At 38.5% G+C, this 20124-nt stretch overlaps 1 protein-coding gene across 1 annotated transcript in view; it reads left to right on the forward strand.

Annotated features, from left to right (window-relative positions):
- PLCG2 (phospholipase C gamma 2) overlaps positions 1-20124 on the forward strand; it is a 74339-nt gene that overhangs the window by 25815 nt on the left and 28400 nt on the right. Inside the window, exons 4-17 of the mRNA XM_075510890.1 lie at positions 56-149; positions 1652-1699; positions 6519-6603; positions 7373-7456; positions 8914-8957; positions 10193-10265; positions 11305-11406; positions 11583-11701; positions 13111-13196; positions 14157-14277; positions 15775-15943; positions 17816-17920; positions 18141-18230; positions 19260-19438. Coding sequence (XP_075367005.1) covers positions 56-149; positions 1652-1699; positions 6519-6603; positions 7373-7456; positions 8914-8957; positions 10193-10265; positions 11305-11406; positions 11583-11701; positions 13111-13196; positions 14157-14277; positions 15775-15943; positions 17816-17920; positions 18141-18230; positions 19260-19438 — 1399 coding nt within the window. The remainder of the gene's footprint in view (positions 1-55; positions 150-1651; positions 1700-6518; positions 6604-7372; positions 7457-8913; positions 8958-10192; positions 10266-11304; positions 11407-11582; positions 11702-13110; positions 13197-14156; positions 14278-15774; positions 15944-17815; positions 17921-18140; positions 18231-19259; positions 19439-20124) is intronic.

Below are 20124 nucleotides of genomic sequence, written 5' to 3' on the forward strand. Positions count from 1 at the left end.
TTGGGTTTGTGTTGATTTTGTTTTGATGTTTCTCATAGCATATTATTTTTTTCAGCTGACTCTAAAGATGATGCTGATAAATGGTTGTGTGGCTTGAATATCTTGTATCAAGAGGTCATGAGTGCTCCCACACCTGCGATCACAGAGAGGTATGTGGACATATTTTCACTTTGTGAGACTTGATGTTTCTTTGGAATTGAAAGTGGAAAATCTGAAATAGATTTTTAAGGTGCAACAAGTGGTGCCTGCCAGTTACCTTAAGAATGACTACTCTCCAGTTAGTGTATGATACAGAAAGCTCATATGGAAATTCTCCCTGTCTATTTTGTTATATACATGTTCCGGAATCTCACTCTGCTGCACCCATTTAATGTGGACTTGCAATTTACCTTGTTCTGTATACCAAAACCAAACCAAACCAAAAATCTCTTAATGAGATCACAAGAACATCAGGTGTAAATGTGCATTGACTTCTTGGAAAATTCAAGTGTCTTATGCAATCACAGTAGGCTTGCTCTAGTAGATGTCTATGTGTCCTGTCCCCCAATAATTCCGAGGTGTGCTTTTGCGGTTTCTCGTTTTTATTGGACCCATTGCATTGTATGGCAATGTGATCAGCTGACTCAGCCAGGCTGAAAATGAACATTTTTAAGGATTACTTTTTAGCAGCCGGCCATATGATGGTGAAAATGTGCCCTTAATGCTTCTGAGGATGTTGCATGCAAAACTACTCATACTCAGAATGCCAGTTTTTTTGACAAGCTTTTAATGCTATCTCTGTACCTGATTGCTTTTCATCCCTGCTGACGTTTTTGTTTGTGGTTACCTGTTGTGAGGATATACCCTGTCCTCACTTGCTACCTGACCAAATTGTGGCTTTGACATTGATGTTGTCTTTACCTACTTGCCATTCCGGTTGGGGAGACAGAATTCTTGTCTGTTCTTATCTATGATATTGCAACGAGCTGCTATACAAAGTGCTGCTGGATTCCAAGTAATGTTTGTGCAGCAGAGTGATTCCCGTAGAGACTGAGGATAAGCTTAATAATGACATGCTGTGTTCATCCTTTAGCTCAAAATTGTGTGTGTGTGTGTGTATGTATGTATGTATTTACTATTAATGCTGCTAATAGTATTTTGCTGTGCACCTAAAACTGACATGTACTCTAATGAGGATTTTCTTTAAAATTCTCTAAACCCATCTCCCTCCCCCCTAATTTTTAATTTTTATGTATCTAAGAGATCTTTGAGCCAGCAGCCTCAGCTGGCATAAATCATTGACTTAGTGGAGTTACTCTAGTTTAGATTAGCTGAAGTTTTGGCTCACTTTATCCACTTATATTTTTACAGTTTCTGGTTGCTCATTCTTTTCTGTCCTTCCTGCCCTTCCCCTTCCTGTGTTGTTTATGTGACTTTAAAATGCAGTATTAAGCAGCAGAAAAGTATATATTAACAAATAAGTTATAAACCTGGCTGAATCTTTAGATGCTGCACTGGAAACGTTTTTGCTTTATTAAAAGAGATGTATCTTATGACTTTTAAATATTTCTATTGAATTTCATCTATGGATTTTTATATTTCATTGGCTGTGTTTTCTTTATAATTCATAGATTAACCCTTTTCTTTTTCTTTTTTCCCCCTTTTCCACAAGCTGGCTGAGAAAGCAGATCTATTCTGTTGATCAAACTAGAAGAAATAGGTAAGAAGCTCTCTCTTTGTTCAGTTTGTTTTTAGTGAACTTTTGTTGCAGATTCTAACATGGAATGAAAATAAATAAATATTTCTTCATCCAAGATATGAAATATGAGACCCCTGAAAATGGCATTTGCTCTTGCTTTAACGACTTGAGTTTTGCCTTTTGCTAAATGCAATGTGTTCATAGCACTCACTCGTGTTCATGTACGTGGCATAATGAGGAAGCAAATGATGAAAAATAAATAGTTTTGCTTTTAGCCTAGAATTACTCTACCAGAATGAGGAAAGCGAGTTGTCTTCTCACAGTCTTACTGTAGAGATTCAGCTCAGCTGTGCAGATATGTTAGGTTGCTTGCTATATAGAGGTCTTTGCCCTTTCATACCCAAGTTGGAGCCCAGCAGCTTGGACTGTATAACCTGCTGTGAGCTTTCCTGTGCACCTACGCCACCAGTTCTTCCTTCATTGCTGAAGTGTGTTTGCATTGGGGTGACTACACTCTAATGTAGACAAACCAGAACCAGCTTTTGGGCATTAGTAACAATGAAGCTGCATAAGCAGGGCTCAACATGGGCTACTAAAGATCCGGGGCAGATGTTTAAGTGATTAGTCTTCCCTTGTTTCAGTCCTGATAGGGCCTGAACATGGCTAGTATGTGTGGTATCTAGTTTGAAACTAGTCATGCCAGCAGTGTCAGATATATCCAGAGATAGGGTTGTCCCAGCAATAACGTGAATTCTTTCCTGTAGAGGTCAGAACTGTAAGGAGAACAGAACAGAATATTAAGACGAAGAGGAGATAACAGAGATACCTGAGGATATTAAGGGAGAGGAGGAGGAAGACTACTAGTATGACAGTGTAGTACCGTGTGAAAGAGTTACTTTAACGGTGGGAAACAGAAGATACTCTTGAGGGTAGCTAGAGAAGGAAGCCAAGTTAAGCCAAGGTTTTTGTTTGTTTGCTTTTTGGATTTTGTTTTTTTTTAAGCAATTGGCCTGGCTACATGGACTTGTCTCTTTGCCACATATTCAAATAAACCAAAGCCATAGAACTACCTCTTATATGCTGCTTCTCATGTGAAAGAAGTCCCATGGGTTATAGCTCCCAGTGTGCTGTGTAGCTTTGTATATTTGAGTTTCAGTAGCTCATTTCAGGTCCATGTGCGATGTGGGTTTGTAGCTTTTGCATAACAGAGGAGACTTTTTTTTTTTTTTTTTTAAATTAATTCAGTTGCATACCTCTCCTTAGGGTTGCCAGAAATCACGCGACACTGAGAAGAATGTTAACCACTCCTCCCCTGTGTCTATTACTTTACCATGATTTTGCTCTTTGTTTGGAACGTGTATTTTATTCTCAGGTGTAATTCAGTGTAGAAAAGTACATGCATTTCCTCTCATTTAGGCCTTTTCCTAAAAGCAAAATAAAGTGTGGTGTTTCATTGTGTGAATGAGACTGTGTTATTGCAGGAAATAACACCATTCTGCAGACAGCCTGTGGCATTGTGCAGCTGGCTTCAGTGTGAGCTGAGATGCCATTTCAAAATGGAGTTTCCTAAGCTGGCCAGAGTGGTGAAGGGGAAAGTACCATCCTTTACTGGATATTGGCTTATACCTCCTGATGTGTTTTGAAAAACTAGCCCTGCAATGGGGATATGTTGGCAGGGATCATGAAGCAAAAGTAAATGTTAGGGTAGAGAAGCTGTGGCTAACAGTGTATGTCTGCTGAAGAGATTTCATTTGTTGCTTTAGGGTTGTTTCATCACTACAAGGCAGTCTGGTTAGGATCAAGGGGACTTGCACTGTGGAGAGGGCAGTCTTTTGTTCTCTTGATAGATGATTCATGCTTTTAGAAAAATTCAGGAAAGGAGTTTGGACTGAGTTTCATTGTGTTTAGTGTTGCAGTTTCTAGGGAGGTTAATTTTAAAGGTTAGGCTTCCAGGCAAGTCCTGTTTCACAGGTTGGGTTTTTTTCCAGTGGTAATGAAGTCCCAGCAATTTGTTTTGGCTTGCACTTGTCTGGCCAGAGGAAATTGCTTGTGCTTGGTGTTTAGAGTACAAATGGAGTGCTCGTTCTTGCTCCTAAAAGAAGTTTTTTTCCAGAGGTCTGGCGACAAGGCGGAAAGCCAGGAATTTCCTGAGTTCTAATCTGGCTTTGGCATGAACTTTGGCTAAGTTCCTTCTTGCTTTGCCTCTTTCCCTCTCTACACAATGGAGATGAGAATATCTCGCAGGGTAGCTGCTTGTATGGACACTGTAGAATAGAAGTGTTACCTTCATCTAGGTGCTAGTTGTTTTTGTTGCTTTCAAGTGACTGTTCTGACCCTGTGTTTGCAAAGGGTTAATGGCATATGAATTGCACTGCAGGTCAAAACAGAGTACCTTAGCCTTGTTTTCTCAGGTACTGTTGGTATTGCATTAGTGTTCTGTGGGCATTGGCAGTAGGACCCCTGGATGTTGTGCCTGTGTTCTCTTGACTCTTTGCTGCTTCCTTTTGCTGCCATAGATTCCCCTCATCTTCCACTCTAGGACTTGTCCCTGTGCCCTTCACATGTCCCACTGTAACACTGTGTCTTTCTCATTGAGACCTGTCCTGGTTCAGTTGGCAACTAAGCACCATACAGCTGCTCCTTCACCCCCGCCCCGCCCTGCAGGATGGGGGAGAGAATCTGAAGGGCAAAATTAAGAAAATTTGTGGGCTGAGATAAGAACAGTTTAATAATTGAAATAAAATAAAATAATAATAACAATGATAAATTGTAATGAAAAGGAAAACAACGAGAGAGAGAGAGAGAGGAGCAAAACTTGGGGGGTAGGGGGAAACAGTGATGCAACCGCTCACCACCCACCGACTGGCACCCAGCCAGTCCGCAAGCAGCAATCGCTGCTCCCTGACCAACTTCCCCCCAGTTTCTATACTGAGCATGATGGCAAATGGTATGGAATAGCCCTTTGGCCAGTTTGGGTCAGCTGTCCTGGCTGTGCCCCTTCCCAACTTCTTGTGCACCTGGCAGAGTATGGGAAGCTGAAAAGTCCTTGACCAGTGTAAACATTGCTTAGCAACCACTAAAACATCAGTGTGTTATCAACATTATTCTCATACTAAATCCAAAACACAGCACTATACCAGCTACTAGGAAAAAAATTAACTCTATCCTATCCAAAACCAGGATGAGAGCTCACATCAGTGCCTACCCAGAGTACCCAGAGGTTGAGACTCTGTCCTAGAACATGTGACCTAATTTCCATTCTTTGCTATCCAAAGACAAGTTGAATAGCAGGTGACTGAAATGGGGCTACAGCACACTGCTGAGTTGGTGTACCAGCTTGGTGCTGCTGAGTGGATGAAGTCTCACTCTTTCCTTTTCCTCTACCATCTCTACATGCTCAGGCACTCCAGCCCATTTTCTTATTCTGGCTATGACGCTGATCTGGGCATGAGGTGAGCTGGGTGACCTCATGAAGCCAGTGGAAAACTTTTTCTATCTTTCTCGGCCACATAGTTTTCTGCTTGCCTAGCAAGTTGAATCAGGTTAGCAGAAGGTTTGATGAGCATCACAGCTGGCCTATGGAAGCAGTGGGACCGTAGCAGCAGGAGAACAGAGTGGTGCACAAAGAGAGGAGTTGGGGTTGCTTCTTGTAACAGCAGTGAGCTGTTAGATTGGCTCACCTGTACCTATGGCACATTTAAAGCATTTGGACACTCAGCTCCTCTAGAAATCACCTCTCTCTGTTCATACAGGAGTTATAGTAGCATTCCCCTACTTTCTGTTTCCATTTTGATGATTAGTATAGTAAATATTGTGAGCTGCTCTGATCTTGCAGTGAAGGATGCTATGGCAGCAGGACACTAGAATAAAATCCGAGGTTGATGAGGAAACTGGAAGATGTGAAGGAAATTGAGGTTTTCGAAATAAGCTGTTCACAGGTTTGTTTCTAATACAAAGTCTTCCTTCAACAAAAGAAGTCTGATGTATACATCATACATGATTTGATGTGTGGCCAGAAAGTGTTGGAGCGATTTAACTTTGTATGTAAGTATTAGTTAAATACTTGCTGTATATAAGCACTGTGTTGCGTAAAACCTGATATAAGTATGTGTTACTTGAAAGGTCTTGCTGTTATCTAGAAAACTTTGTTTTTTGAAATGTTGCTGGTATATCACTGGACATTCTGAAGCTCTGTAAAAAGGGTCAGCAGGTCTGTGTAAATGGACCTGGAAGGCAATCCTCTCTGGGAAGACTTGGTTGTGAGAGGAGGATGAGGTCATGTTCAAGTCTTGCAGAAGGGGAGAGTCTCGCTGCTGCGAATCAATTTTACCATCCAAGTGAATAACAGCTGAAGAAAAAGGTTATAATGGTAATGAAAACTGGAGCTTTTTATTTTCTGTTTCTGCTCATCTGTTTGGTATATCCTTTGTATAATGTTTTCTGTGTCTGTATTCCAGTTTCAGTGGGACTGGAACAATGGAAGAAAGGCTGAAGTTCATCTGACCATGTATAAACATCTACATTTGAGCTGACCATCTAGATCTGATTAATTGTGGATGGAGAGAAATGGGTGTCTCTGCAGCATGGTTCTTTTCATCCTAATATGGATGCCCAAATTAATTGAAATGCCCATTTCTCCCCACTAACTAGAAAACATGTCTAGGTTGCTTACATGTAGGTGTTATGTTTATAGAACTTTACAGTTACTGAAGATGAACCCTACCCAAAATGTTTCAATAGTTACATTTTTGTGTTGATAGAAAATATATTAGTAGCTGACAAGATACAGCAGAACTGTGGAGTTTTTGCTATCTTTTTTTTTTTCTTCTTTTTTTCCCAGTATCAGTCTTAGAGAGCTGAAAACTGTCCTTCCCCAAGTAAACTTCAAAGTGAGCAGCATGAAGTTCTTGAAGGATAAATTTGCGGTAATTACCTGATAATTTATATCTGTTTGGTATTATCTGATAAGTGTTGTTATTTCTTTTCAGGATACTGCCTGTGTTTTTGCTTCTTACCATGTACAGTTAAACAAATTATACTGGTTAATTTCTCAGCTTGGCTTTGCCCATATCTAAGGCTATAAGAAAATATAGACATGAATGCTCCTTCTTTTCATTGTACGGTTGACCAAAGCCAACACTAGGTTTTGAGCTCCAGTGCTGATAATGTGCAAGTGCATAGGAAACTGTTTTATGTTTAAGATAAAATTTTTATATAAGAAAAAGTTTTTTTGCAATATGATCAAGTAATAACCTCTTCACTCCAACTTGTGCTAATATTAATAACTTCTGAAGGTGGTTTCCATTCCTACAGGAATTTTAAATATCCCCACCTTTTCCTGCTTTCCAGCTCACCACTCTTAAAGCCTACATTCTTGCTCTGTTGCTCCAGCTAACAATGACTAAATGAGGCACTACTTCACTCTCAGTAACATAGTGGAAATGGAGTCAGGGTACAAAATGGAAGGCTAAACATGTGGGCATATTTAAATATGTCACAAACCAAGAATCTGTTTACTTGTTTGTATTCTTAAAAAAAAAAAAAATTTTAAAAAATCCCAAGTGGTTAAAACAAATGAAGTTGGAGCAGAACAGAATGCATGAGAGGGTGGCAGCTGGAGTAAGAGTAACTTGTTTGCTGTGCAAATGAGGTTCAGGGAATTCTAAATTCACTGCATGCTACTTTCTATTGTAGGAAATAGGTGCTCACAAGGAAGAGCTTAGTTTTGAACAATTTCATTTGTTCTACAAGAAAATCATGTTTGAACAACAGAAATCGGTAAGCTTTTTCTTAAGACGTCTTCCTACTGTTAAACTGCTTGATCAGAATAAAGAGTGAATGCTGATTATTTTTTTATTTCTGTTTGTTACTAATTTTCTTTTTTCCCCATTCTTGTAACAGAAAAAGGGTATAGTACTGTACTTGATGTATAGCTAACAGTCACCATCAGTAATTGGCTTAAGAAGATGTCATCCATGTTGCTTCTTGTGTGTTGATAGTAGAGATACGCACAGATATAATGGGGTTTCTAGGAAGAACTTTTCTTGTGAGTTTGTTTAGGATGTAGAATATCTTTTCATTAGGCTTGCCTGATCTCTTTTCTGGTAGGAGCAAGGTTTTTCCATACTTGTATTAATCTTTTATCAGTAAGAACATTTTATAAATCACAAGGATGTATCCTGAGCATCAAATAACAGCTATTGTTCTCATTGTCTCTCATGCTTGGAGATTACCAGTGGTGAGTCCATTACAAGACGGGCATCAGACAGCCCTTGGGAGGCATGAATGCAGTGGAATTACATTTTAACTAATTTATATGGGCAACTGCCTGGCTACTGTTTCCATGTATTCTTTGCATAGATTCATGAAGTTGGTGTAAACTGAAGACATTTAGTCACTCTGAAAGTTAGGAACCTTTTAAAACTGTGTGAAGGCACGTAATTTGAAATTACTTGCATAAACGTCTTTGTTGATGATGTGCTTATTGTTGATTCATCTTGCAGTTGCTAAAATGGAAGCTTCGATAGTGAAAGTCAGTGCTGTTTCTTTTGGCAATAGAGCTCTCTTGTGCTGTTTAAAAGTGATGCTGAAATTATTGTGAAGTAATAAAGAATCTCCATTTACTGACAGGATTTTAGTTTTGGCCATGAAAGTCTAGTTAATTAGCTTGAGCAGAAAGTTGAAGAGTAAAACACAGAATAAGGAGGCTATCTGACTTCCTTAAACTCTTGTTATCACCCCTTGTGGATCATTTCAAAGAAACTCCTTAGTTTGCTCAACAACTGCTTTGGGTCAGTTGATAAGTTTCCTGCGATCTCTAACTATGCTGCTCCAAGCTGGAAGTAATTTAGGTTTTATATTCACATGAATAAATGTGATGGATGATAGGTAATTCCAGTTTTTCTGGGATATCAAACAATAAAAGCTCCCCAGAAACTTGACTGATTGTGTGTATAAGGTGCCTTATCACTAGCAAGTTTTTTGCCTGAGAGTTGTGCATGTTCACACTGAATGGCCTGAAGCACAGTTTCCAGCCTTGGCAGTATGTTTTTTCTTATGTGTTTAATTCAAAATGTGCCTTGCCAACTTGTATGCAGCTTCTCTAGAGCAGAAATGCATATATTTCCCCTTCCCAAACCAGTGGACATTATTAGATGGAATTAGATAGAAAATTGCATATTCTTTTATTATTTATCTTTCCCCCCTTTTTTGTGTTTTTTGTTTTTTGTTTTAAGATTCTTGATGAATTCAAAAAGGATTCTTCTGTGTTCATTCTTGGGTGAGACTCTTCATTTTCTATTATTTTTCCACATTTCCATATGGTTGTAGTGCTGCAGGATTGTTTTTTAATTACATCACTGTTTCTTTGTTTCTGATGCTTTTGTAAGTGAAAAGAAATTCTACATCTTTTTGCATTCAGAAAGGTGAATTTATCATGGAAATAAGACCTGAATATAATTTGATAAATGTCTTTTACTTTCTGACTACAAAAATGGTATAGACTTGAACAAGTGAACTTGCCTGTCCTCTGATTTTACTAAGAGCTGAACAGAACTATGAAAGGACAATTTGATGGAGAAATTTTAACTTCACTCTGGAGAGTGGTGTGGTGCACAGGCTTTGCCTAGACTTGAGCAGAATGCTGATAGTAACAGTTTCTGCATATTTCACTTGGTGGACTTGAAAATTTAAGTAAGATGTGTACAGCATGAAAAAGGAGGTCACAGGCATTGCTAACATTTTGACTGTGAATGAAACCAGTTTATCTTGGTTTTGAGTATTACACTAACAGATTAAGGAAGTTACTTAGAAAGTTTTCTCGGAGTGTATTGCATATTTCCTTAGCCCTTGGTCATGTCATATGAATTAAACCTTGTGAGACTGCTTAAAAGCACAGATTTATCAAGGATGGATAGGTTATAAAGACCTTATTTGTACCAGATGATGTGGCATTTGTGTCCTACAAAAGACAAAGCAGTTGTGCCACTTTTTCTTGGTGCAGCTGCATCTTGCCTCCTTTTTCAGGAGGTTTTGATCTACTGTGATCTAGTATCACAGTAGATAATCTGAGTAATACATGGAAGAAGTTATTTGTGGAAGTGTGGCTCTACAATGATTTAAAAGAACCTTTTAAAAGTCTCTTTAAAATACCTTAAAGTCCCCATATGCCTCAACTAAGCTTAACAACACCCCTGTCAAGTGAATGCTGCTCATTTGCTACAAAGCAATGAGCAGAGATTTGGTACTTTTTCCAGTGAATCACTATCAAAAATACATCAGGAATCCAGGAGGCTTTATTTAAAGGCTCAAAATACAGTAATTAGATAATACACTATTACAAACCTAATCTAAATCCCATTGAAGTTATAAAAAGTTTCTTGGTGGTGGCAGCACATTTGTACTGTAAATCCAAGATACAAATCCATGTCATTTTCTGCTGTAACATCTGACAACACTTGCTGTGTTAATGCTTTTGCTTCACTTCCCCCCCCCCCCCCCCTTTTTTTTTTTAAGAAATACTGACCGTCCAGATGCTTCAGCAGTTCATCTCCATGACTTTCAGAGATTCCTGCTACATGAGCAGCAGGTGGGAAGGTTACGAAATTTCGAGGTCTTTTACTTGAGGTTGTCTCACAGAATTCCATGCTCATTAAAAAGAAATGTGTTGTGTCATAGAATATGATTGATGTCAGCTGTGATACTAGGCCTTGGAAAGATTTTTCCCCATTTGTTGCCATTGAAGTTCATGAGAACTATTATTTTTCATCTATATAAAGACTCTGAAGGTGCACCAGAGGACAAGAGGGTAGACAAAGTAAATAAGGTTTTAACAGGTCTCCATTTAGTCACGTAGATAAACAGACAAGGTTAGAAATAAACACTGGATGTGTGTCAAAGATGATAGCCTGACCTAGTTACAGCTGTTACAGCTAGGTACATCTGGGGCAATGCCTTGGCTATGGCCCCATTTTAGCAGCTTTTACATAAAAAGCTGAGCTGACTGCCTGCATTTGAGTCAAAGGTAATTTTCTGTGGAATGGAGCCATTTGATGTCCCGTACCAGCAAGCAGATAAGGATGGAGGCAAGGATTGGAACCGTGTCTTCATGGTCTTCTATAATGTTATTTAGCAGAGACACCATGGGAAAAAATTGTGCGATATTTGCTAGGCGCTGCTAAGCTCCAGGTTTGCAAATATGATTGAAAAGTGAGACCTACACTTCCTGTATAAGCTTGCTACTTTCTTTTTCTCCCTATTTCACTGTGTTAAAAGGATGTTCAGATTGCACTTAGAAATGAGAGAGATTATAGTTAAGGGATGTTCTTCAAGGAGGCCAGCTTTTTTCTGTGTGTGTGCGCATGTATATGTGTACATAGGTAGTATGTATCTTGTGGGCCTCCAATCTATATAAAGATACTTAGATGGAGATCTTTTTTGCCCTTAGACATCATAGAGGAAACTCTTAAAATATGTGGGTACAATAAAATATATTGGCGGTAAACTAGCCAGAAGAGAGAAGTAAATCATATCTGTAGGTGTCTCTGTTCCTTATTTGATTCTATATAGAATAACACCACTTCTAAAGTTTGTTTTTTTTTTTTCTATTGTGTTGTTATTATCTGAAGGAATCTTGGGCACAAGATCTCAGTAAAGTCCGAGAACGAATGACAAAGTTTATTGATGACACTATGAGAGAAACTGCTGAACCCTTCCTCTTTGTTGATGAGGTAAGTTAATGGTACTTACTAATAGTTCCTCATGGACTTTTTTTTTTTTCCACTGCTAGTTCCTAATTTGTTAATTGGATGGCAGATCCTCTAGGCTTCTCTTGCTACATTGCTGGGTTTCTTTTAGTCTTGTATGGTAAAAACATTTAAATTCAGTATCTCTCTTTATATTGTAGTTCCTCACTTACCTTTTTGCAAAAGAAAACAGTATTTGGGATGAGAAATATGATTCAATAGATGCACAGGACATGAATAATCCTTTGTCCCACTACTGGATTTCTTCCTCTCATAACACGTAAGTTTCCAAAAGTCTCATTGTCTATCCCTGTTCAAACAACATGGAGAAAATGGGAGAAAGTTAGGAGAAAGTAATACTTCCAAATTACACCAGAAATATACTGCGTGGATGTGTGAAACCTTCCTAAAGCATGATGTAAATGTGGCAAATACAGTTTGTGGGACTCCTTTTTCCCTTTAAGGTCTTAGTGGTTTTGAGATATAACTGAGTTCAGCTGCCAGAAAACCCAAACCCTGAATCCTGTTACAAAAATAAAGTCTTGAGTTGAAACTGTTCCAGCCTCTCTGCTTTCAGAAATTAAAGTTATTGAAGGAGCTTCCATTTTTTGCAAGCACCAAGAGCCTCATTAGGCTAGTGTCAGCATTAATTGTACTTGAACATAAGGATGCCATAAAGACCCCACTTGTCCTGTGGCAAAATCCCGTACCCTTAGTGTGATCTGAAGGGCAGTGGATTTGTTGCCTTGGGAAAGGAGACGCTGACGTGCACTATTGATAGATACTCTGACAGTTTACAGCGTCACAAAGTGGAAAAGATTTGGTCCTGTGCAGGAATGGAATATGGAGACCTTAAATTAGCACATCTGATGATCAGGACTTGGCTATTCATGGTCTTTGCCTAGATGACAAGGATTAGAGCAGACAGAGGTGTTTGAGGAAGAGGAGGGAGTGCAGTTTGCTATCCGTACTCTTCTTTTTATTTTGAGTTTATTTTACAGCCAGAACTTTGAAGGCCCGGGAATTGTATTTTTGCTGTTACTGTTTTTAGAATTTTATGCTTAGTAACTTAGCTGCTGATTTCTGTAGTTTGTGTCTAAGGTATCCAGCCCTTTTCCTTGATAATCTATGGTATGCAAGCTCTTTAGCCCAGGTACAAACCTATGTGCTGATGAGTTTGAACTGTCTTCAAATGAAGGGGATTTGCTCATCTAGCGTTGTAATGAAAAGAAAGAAGGTGTGAAGAGAGAGAGGAGAGATGAACAAATAAAATATTGCAGGGAATGAAATAAAGTAGATATGGATATAGCTTATAGGTATATTTTGAAGTATAGGGTGTGGTATCACTCTAAATACCCTCTACATCCCTCCAACATTATTATGCCTCAGCATGATAGGGTTTAGGTATGTTTTGAAGCTTGTGATTTGCTCTCCAGAAACATGTCAGAGTTGGTTGATGTTTAGATGAGCCTATAACCTCCTATAATAAACCTCCTATAATTTACATTCAAAAATCTGATAGCATCAGGTTCAGCAGAGTCCGGTTTTTCCATCGCCAGTAAAAAAAAAAAAAAATTTTTAAAATCAACATACTGTCTCCATGACAGGAGAAAAAATGTCACCCAGTGAGTGAGTGGGAAATAGTTGAAATACAGTGCCTGTCTTTTACAATTTCCTTTTACTCCTTAGATATCTGACAGGAGACCAGCTTCGAAGTGAATCCTCCACAGAAGCTTACATCAGGTGCCTTAGAATGGGATGTCGATGTATTGAGTGTGAGTAAAGAGTTTGTGGAGTGGTTTGTAACATGCTCTCCATACAGTTTCCCCTGTTTACCAAGAAAGAAAAAAGAACTGAAATCAAGAACTAGTTTGTTTTCTGAGGTTGAAGTTAGTCATATAAAAAACACTGATTCCCTAAATTGTTTTTCTTATGCCTCACTATTGCCCCGTTCACTTGCTCTGATTCTTATTCCCTGGAATTTTAAGAAGGTCTTTCTAAATCTCATCTCACTGTACACCAAAAATTCCATCTTGGATCTACTATGTGAAAGCATAGGTTTTAAACTGGAATTACTTGTGTAGCAGAGATAGATAGTTTATTTGCCTTCATTGTAGTACAGACAAGCCTAAGGCGCAGAGATTTTTGTAATTTGGTGCCATTTGTCATCCTGTTTAACTTGCTTGTAAATCAGTTGATGTCTTTGTGCATTTGTCCTCCACTAACTGTGTATGCGTCTTCATCCCTGTGCTTGTGTACCTTACTGAAAAGTTTGACTTTAATTTCCTGTTATTTCACCAGTTACTTCATAAAACTAGTTGCTACTGCCTGTTCAATTTGGCTAATGCAAAATGTGTCTCAAATTAGAGTTTCAGGGTTAAAATCAACAAAATAGATAAGCTGTCAACTTGCCACTTGTTGGAGTATATTTATCACTGGAAAATGACTGTAAACTAGTAGACTGACAATATAGCTCCCTGAATTCCTTATTTCCCGATTCCCCCATGGTAATGCTTTGGGAAAATTTTATATTGTATTTTATTTGTATTGCTCTTACTTAAGTGAACTTAATTTCCTCTGTGAGAGATATAAATTCATCTTACAGAATATTTTATTAAAACATTAAAGTCTATGACTCAATATGTGGAACACTGAAGACTTGGATATATTCTTTCTACTAGAGTTATTTAAATAACTGCTTGGTCTCTTCCTTTTCCACTGCTTGTCTTTCCTAGTGGATTGCTGGGATGGTCCTGATGGGAAACCCATCATTTACCACGGATGGACACGGACAACAAAGATCAAATTTGATGACGTAGTACAGGCAATCAAAGATCATGCCTTTGTTGCATCTGAGTAAGCATTGATTTATTTTCCTTAAGCCTGTTTTCATATGCTTAGACCTTCCTGAACTTCTTTTTTCTGTAATCTAGAGCAAAAAGTAATAAGGAAATAATGACATTCTAGGCGTCTTCATTATTGCCGAATGTGGGTCTTTAATAGATTCAGTTTTGAGGAAAAGTCCCATTACATAACAATTTGCTGCTAAGGAGAATGGTGAGTACCCTAAAGTGGTTCCCATCTCCTTGCTTGGATCTTCTTTTATTAAATTGAAGTGTGAAACTTCAAATACTGAATAGTATGTGCTAAATTAAAAAAAAAAAATAAATCTACAAGTGACAAGCAACGTATCTATCAGGTGATGTTCATGTTGTAGGGGAGGTCTTAGCTGAGAAGATGTAGATTTCATAGCATGCCTCCTGAACTGATAACATTGGTTTAAATCTGCATCTCTGCTCTGCCCTTCTATAACTTGTGCTGAGATGTCCTTAACATGAAAAATACTGCCCCGAAATTGGGAATGAGATAGGGCTGTCGGTGTCCTATTTTTCCACTTTACCAGCTGGACACAGAGGAGAAGCGTTATTTTCTCATGTGGGACAGTGTCTGCACAGGCATCTTGTGTTAATGACAACCATAATACATGATGGCTTCAGACCATCAGTATCGTGAATGCAGTGTGATGCTTTCCCTACTTGCATTAAGGGATAGGCTACCCAGAAAGAATATCAAAGTATTTCCTGGGTATGCAGGGACAAAATTAGAAAAGCCAAAGCTCACCCAGAGGTGAAATTGCTGAGGGATGTGAAGGACAGCAAGAAAGACTTCTACAGGTACAATTGCAATAAAAGGAAGATTAAGAAAATGTGAGCCTGCTGCTGAGTTGGACAGGAGACTTAGTGGCTGGAGAAGGCTAAACTACTCAATGCTTTCTCTGCCTCTTTTTTTCAATACTGGGGCTAGAACACATGATATCCAAGGGGGAGCTCACAGAACTAAGTTTGTTTAGCTTCGAGAAGGTGTTAATGAAGGGAGTCTGGTTGCTGACTTCCACGACGTAGTGGATGATTATAGAGAAGATGGAGCCAGACTCTTCTCAGAGTGCATGTGAAGGAAAACAGACACAATTTTGAGGAAAGGAGAAACAAATTTTCACATAATGGTGCTTTAGCACTGAAACTGCGCCCAAAGAGCTTGGAAAGAATCTTTGTCCTTGCAGATATTCAGATCTTGGCTGGACAAAGCTCTGAGCAACCTGATCTAACCTAGGAATTGGGCCTTCCCAAAGAAGAGGTTTGGACTAGAAGGCCTCCAGAGGTCTCTTCTGACCTTAACGATTTTATGATTGCACATCTGTTATTATCTGTTGTGTGTCTATCTCTATTCCTTTTGTCTTCCTGTTAGCTTTAAATATTTTCTTTGATCTGGGGGGTGAGGGAGGGTGCTGTTTTTCTTGTCTTGCCAGTTGTAGCAAAAAGAAATTGTCTTCATTCACCTTTTTCTCCGTTGAAGATACCCAGTCATTCTGTCAATTGAAGAGCACTGTAGTGTGGAGCAGCAGCGACACATGGCTAAAGTGTTCAAGGAGGTATTTGGGGATCAGCTTTTAATGAAGCCTATTGAAGCCAGTGCAGATCAGCTACCATCGCCAACCCAGCTGAAAGAAAAAATCATCATCAAGGTAGGCTTGCTTTGTGTGCTGATAGATAAAATCGGAAAACAAGAGCAGGAGCCAGAAATACTACTTCTGGCTTCACAGCTTCCCTGTTAGTTTCTGTTGAGAGACAAGATACCCCATGCCTGAAATGTGTACTAGTAACATTTTGCAATATTGTATGGAGTTCTGTAGCGCTACATATTAGTAAGTGCTTGCTATTGGTTTTCTTTGCAATATGTTGCTAGTTCAAGTGCCAGATCCAATGTCAGCTCTTTTCTAAAGGTCTTCCATCTCCTGAAATGTCACTGCTAAATTTCAGCAACTGTTCACTGCTGCAGATGCTCATTGTAGACTTCGTACACAATGTGGCCTGCTTAAAAATTATAAAAGCACGTTCTTGAATAGAAAGTTAGATTAGTGTTATTAACTTTTTTTTTTCCCAAAGAATGCCTCTTATTCAAGTGAAGCCCAAAGCACTTGCAGGCTGCACACCTAAGTTGTCAGGATTGCTTGCAAACTGCAAAAATCGATGAGTGTTTACTAACTCAGTGTGGTTTACATATGCAATTTAGTGAGCCACTTGTGAAACATGGAGGTGCTCCTATTAGAAGGCAGTCACTGTTAGAGTGTCTTACCTTCTGGGCAATACAGATGCTTTACTTGGTACTGTTGTGCAACAACATGAGGCAGGTAACTGAAAGAAGACTTCTCAGATTGAAACTGCAATAGAACTTTTTGAAAGGCAAAATTAGGTGGAGAATCTGAGGGCTGCTCATGATGTCTTTAGTAAAATACTAATTACTTTTGTCCATGCTTCGGTTTTCTAGCTCTTGTAACAGTACTGCATCCTATGTATTAAACTTCTGAACAGAAGAAATAAGGGTAGATAGTTATAAGCATACAGCTCTTGAATGTAAGACTGGAAATAATAGCACCCCACTATAAGGTGCAAAGGTTCTGTGCTTAAGTTTTTTCCCTCCCAACTGTCTTGTTACCTTGCAGAACATAGAGGGGAGTTGCAGAGGCACATGACAGATCTGATTTAAAGGGAATTACAAACTACTGTGAGTCTGCACAAGAGAACACCCATATCACTCTGTCCTGTCTAAAAGAGCATTAAAGAGTCTTTAAATAAATCAGCACCTGCCAGTGAGCTAGTTATGTTATTTGGCTTTTGTTTGGAAAATGTTGTCAGTAAACAGTCAGAGGCAACTCCTACTTCAGGGGCCTGTGGGATTTTTCAGTTAAGCCTGTCAAATTAAAATCTACCTACAGTAGGCTATAGAACTGAATGTAGTTGAGAACTACTAGATATGAGATGATTAATCCCATCATTAACTGCAGTTAAGTATTTGATGTTACCCTTAGCCCCTTGAACCACTGTTTTTTGTGAGCACTCTCAAGAAAGTAGAACTTACGAAAAGAGGGGATAAAAGATTTCCCTTCTGCTCATTTTTCTTGTAGAAGAGTGAATTCCCTATTCATTTGAATTCTCTGTCTTTTTGTTTTGTTTTGTTTTTTTGTTCCCTATCTTCTGCTCTCTGCAGAGGGATTCTTGTTTTGTCCTTATTTCTTAGTATGTGTCACTTCATGTTTTCTGTCCTCTAAAGAATGGTGAGCTCGTATCGAACTAGTTGTATTTTCATTGCTTGAATGATATGTCTACTGAATTTTTAACCTTTATGACATTTAAATTTTAAAGAAAGAAATTCCTGCCCTATTGCATAAAGCCTTGTGGAACAGCTGTTGTTATGGTAATGACAGAAGAAGGCTGTGCAAGGGAGGGAAATACTTCCAGTAATACTGAGTATGCTGAAATATTATGACCAATTTTATATACGATTCTATGTGAGTGTATGAATGTGGTGGGTTTTTTTTGTTTTTTTTTTTTTTAAGCACAAAAAACTGGGGCCAAAGGGAGACATTGATGTGAACTTGGAAGACAAGAAAGAAGAAAAAAAGCAACAAGGAGAACTTTACATGTGGGACACAATAGAACAGGTATCACTTATGTGACATTTGCTACAGTGTGTTACTAGGTTGTGTAGTACTGGAAATTTACATGAATTTTTCTCAATATTTGCATAACTAATATTGTCAGTTGAACAGATGTGAATGAGGGGAAGAAGATATTTTGTTTATTGTTACACCTTGTTTTGAAATTGTGGTTAGTGAGTTTCCCTCTGTCTTGTTAATGGTTTTAATATCTCTCAACTTTTAGAAATGGACTCGGCACTACTGTGCTATTGCTGATGAAAAGCTTTCATTCAGTGATGATATAGAACAGAATGCTGATGAAGATTCATCAAAGGTGATGGCTATGTTTTGTTGTTTAAGCATGTTCTTTTTATTCTCTCAGATTATTTCAGTGTCTACAGATGCGCATTTTTTATGCCAATGTTGAAATTGTAGAGGATCCATGTCAGATAACAAGTGTATCTGGAGATAAAAATTTTAAAAAGGGTCTTTGCCAAGGTACTCCAGTTAACGCTATTTTTGATAAAATAACTTTTTCCCTTGGCTAATTGAGGACTTGCAAATAGGAGTACAAAGACAATGAAATGTAATTTTGGTACTTAAATGCTTATGCTGATGCGTGCACTGACAATCAAAGTCTTTATATGCCTTTGGCTAAGTATTATTGCTGTTCTCAAACTAGACAGTATGATGAACTAAGGTTTGTTGTGTTAGTAATACAGCACACCTCTTACACAGTGCACGTTGTTCATTTCACGTTTGCAAAGCATTTGTCACACGTGAGCATGTATTACTTGGCTGTTGTGCATGGTAAAGCAGAGACATCAGGCTCAGTACGGGTTGCAATAGCAGTGGTGTTCAGCATGGTTTCTTGTTCTGACCTTTCAGGTTTCCATGCACGCTCTTTCTTTGCTAACATGTATGTGCCTGGTTCAGAGATATCTCTGCACTTGTAGAACATTTTACCCATTCACCTAGATGTTAATGTCAGTAAAATAATTAATGTATAAGGAAGAACACAGAAGAATCCTGGAAAAAGTTGATTAGAAACTCTGTGAATTAGCAGTAGGGTGTTTTGTCTTGAAAATCTAAATTGGTGTTTACATTGCTGCATTCTTTCACTTTCTGTTGATTACATATTTGAATAAGGCTGCAGGTGATCACTGCTCCAAAGAAATGGCTTGACTGGGGAAGGAGAGTCAAGGGTGACTATAAAGGTGACTGGATTGTTTGTGGAAGGAGAGTTCAGGGCTAGGAAGAGCTCAAATCCTGAAATAGTAGAATATTATATCAATAACAAGTACTTTGTTTCAAAATCATAAAATTAGAAATGCACTATAAAAATTCTTATTTTCTGGTCTAGGAGGTGAAACGTACTGAACTGCACTTAAAAGAGAAATGGTTCCATGGGAAAATGAAAGAGGGGAGAACAACGGCTGAGAGACTGCTCCAGGAATATTGTGCTGAAATGGGTGGCAAGGATGGGACTTTCCTAGTTAGGGAAAGTGAGGCTTTCCCTAACGATTGCACCTTGTCATTCTGGTATGGTGATAGTCATAAAAATTTTATGTGGGTTTTGTTTGTTTTACGCATTGCACAAAAATGTGTGTATTTTTCAAGTATGCATTTATAGCTGAGAGGAAATAGAAATAAGGAGTTGCTATAATTACTAGGATGTTATTGATAGCATTGTGAAAGACTACTTTCTAAATTAAACTTCAGTGTAGCATAGTGCATTTTGGCAGAGTAAGCTTTATTTGAAGTGTTACAGTTGTCAAGAGAGGTCTGACTGGTTTGATACCCTCCCCACCCCCCAACTTTCTAGTCTCTGGCAGGATATAGGATTTGTTATTTCCTCAATGAGTGGGCCAAAATTTGATCTTTTAATTTAGGGATAAATTACCACTTTCCACACTGAAAAGGTAGTCTCATGAGTGTACTTTATTAGCAGAGATTGATCTTTTCAATTAAAGGATTCTCTAGAGGGAAAATAATAAAGAATGTTCAGGGGGTTTTTTGTTTGTTTTTTGATAGTCTGGGGTTTTTTTTCTTCTGGTTGGGACATTATGAGGAATCATGTATCAGACAGATTTCTGACCCAGAGAGCTGTCAGAGCAAATTTTGCAGGGAGTAAGTGTATGCCAGATTTTAAACTGTTGTGGGTTGAAAATTATTATTTTTGGTCCTGTAATCTTACTTGTCAGGATTTTTGTTGCTGTTCTTACTTT

This window comes from Mycteria americana, chromosome 8 (assembly GCF_035582795.1).
Source record: "Mycteria americana isolate JAX WOST 10 ecotype Jacksonville Zoo and Gardens chromosome 8, USCA_MyAme_1.0, whole genome shotgun sequence".
Lineage (NCBI taxonomy): Eukaryota > Metazoa > Chordata > Aves > Ciconiiformes > Ciconiidae > Mycteria > Mycteria americana.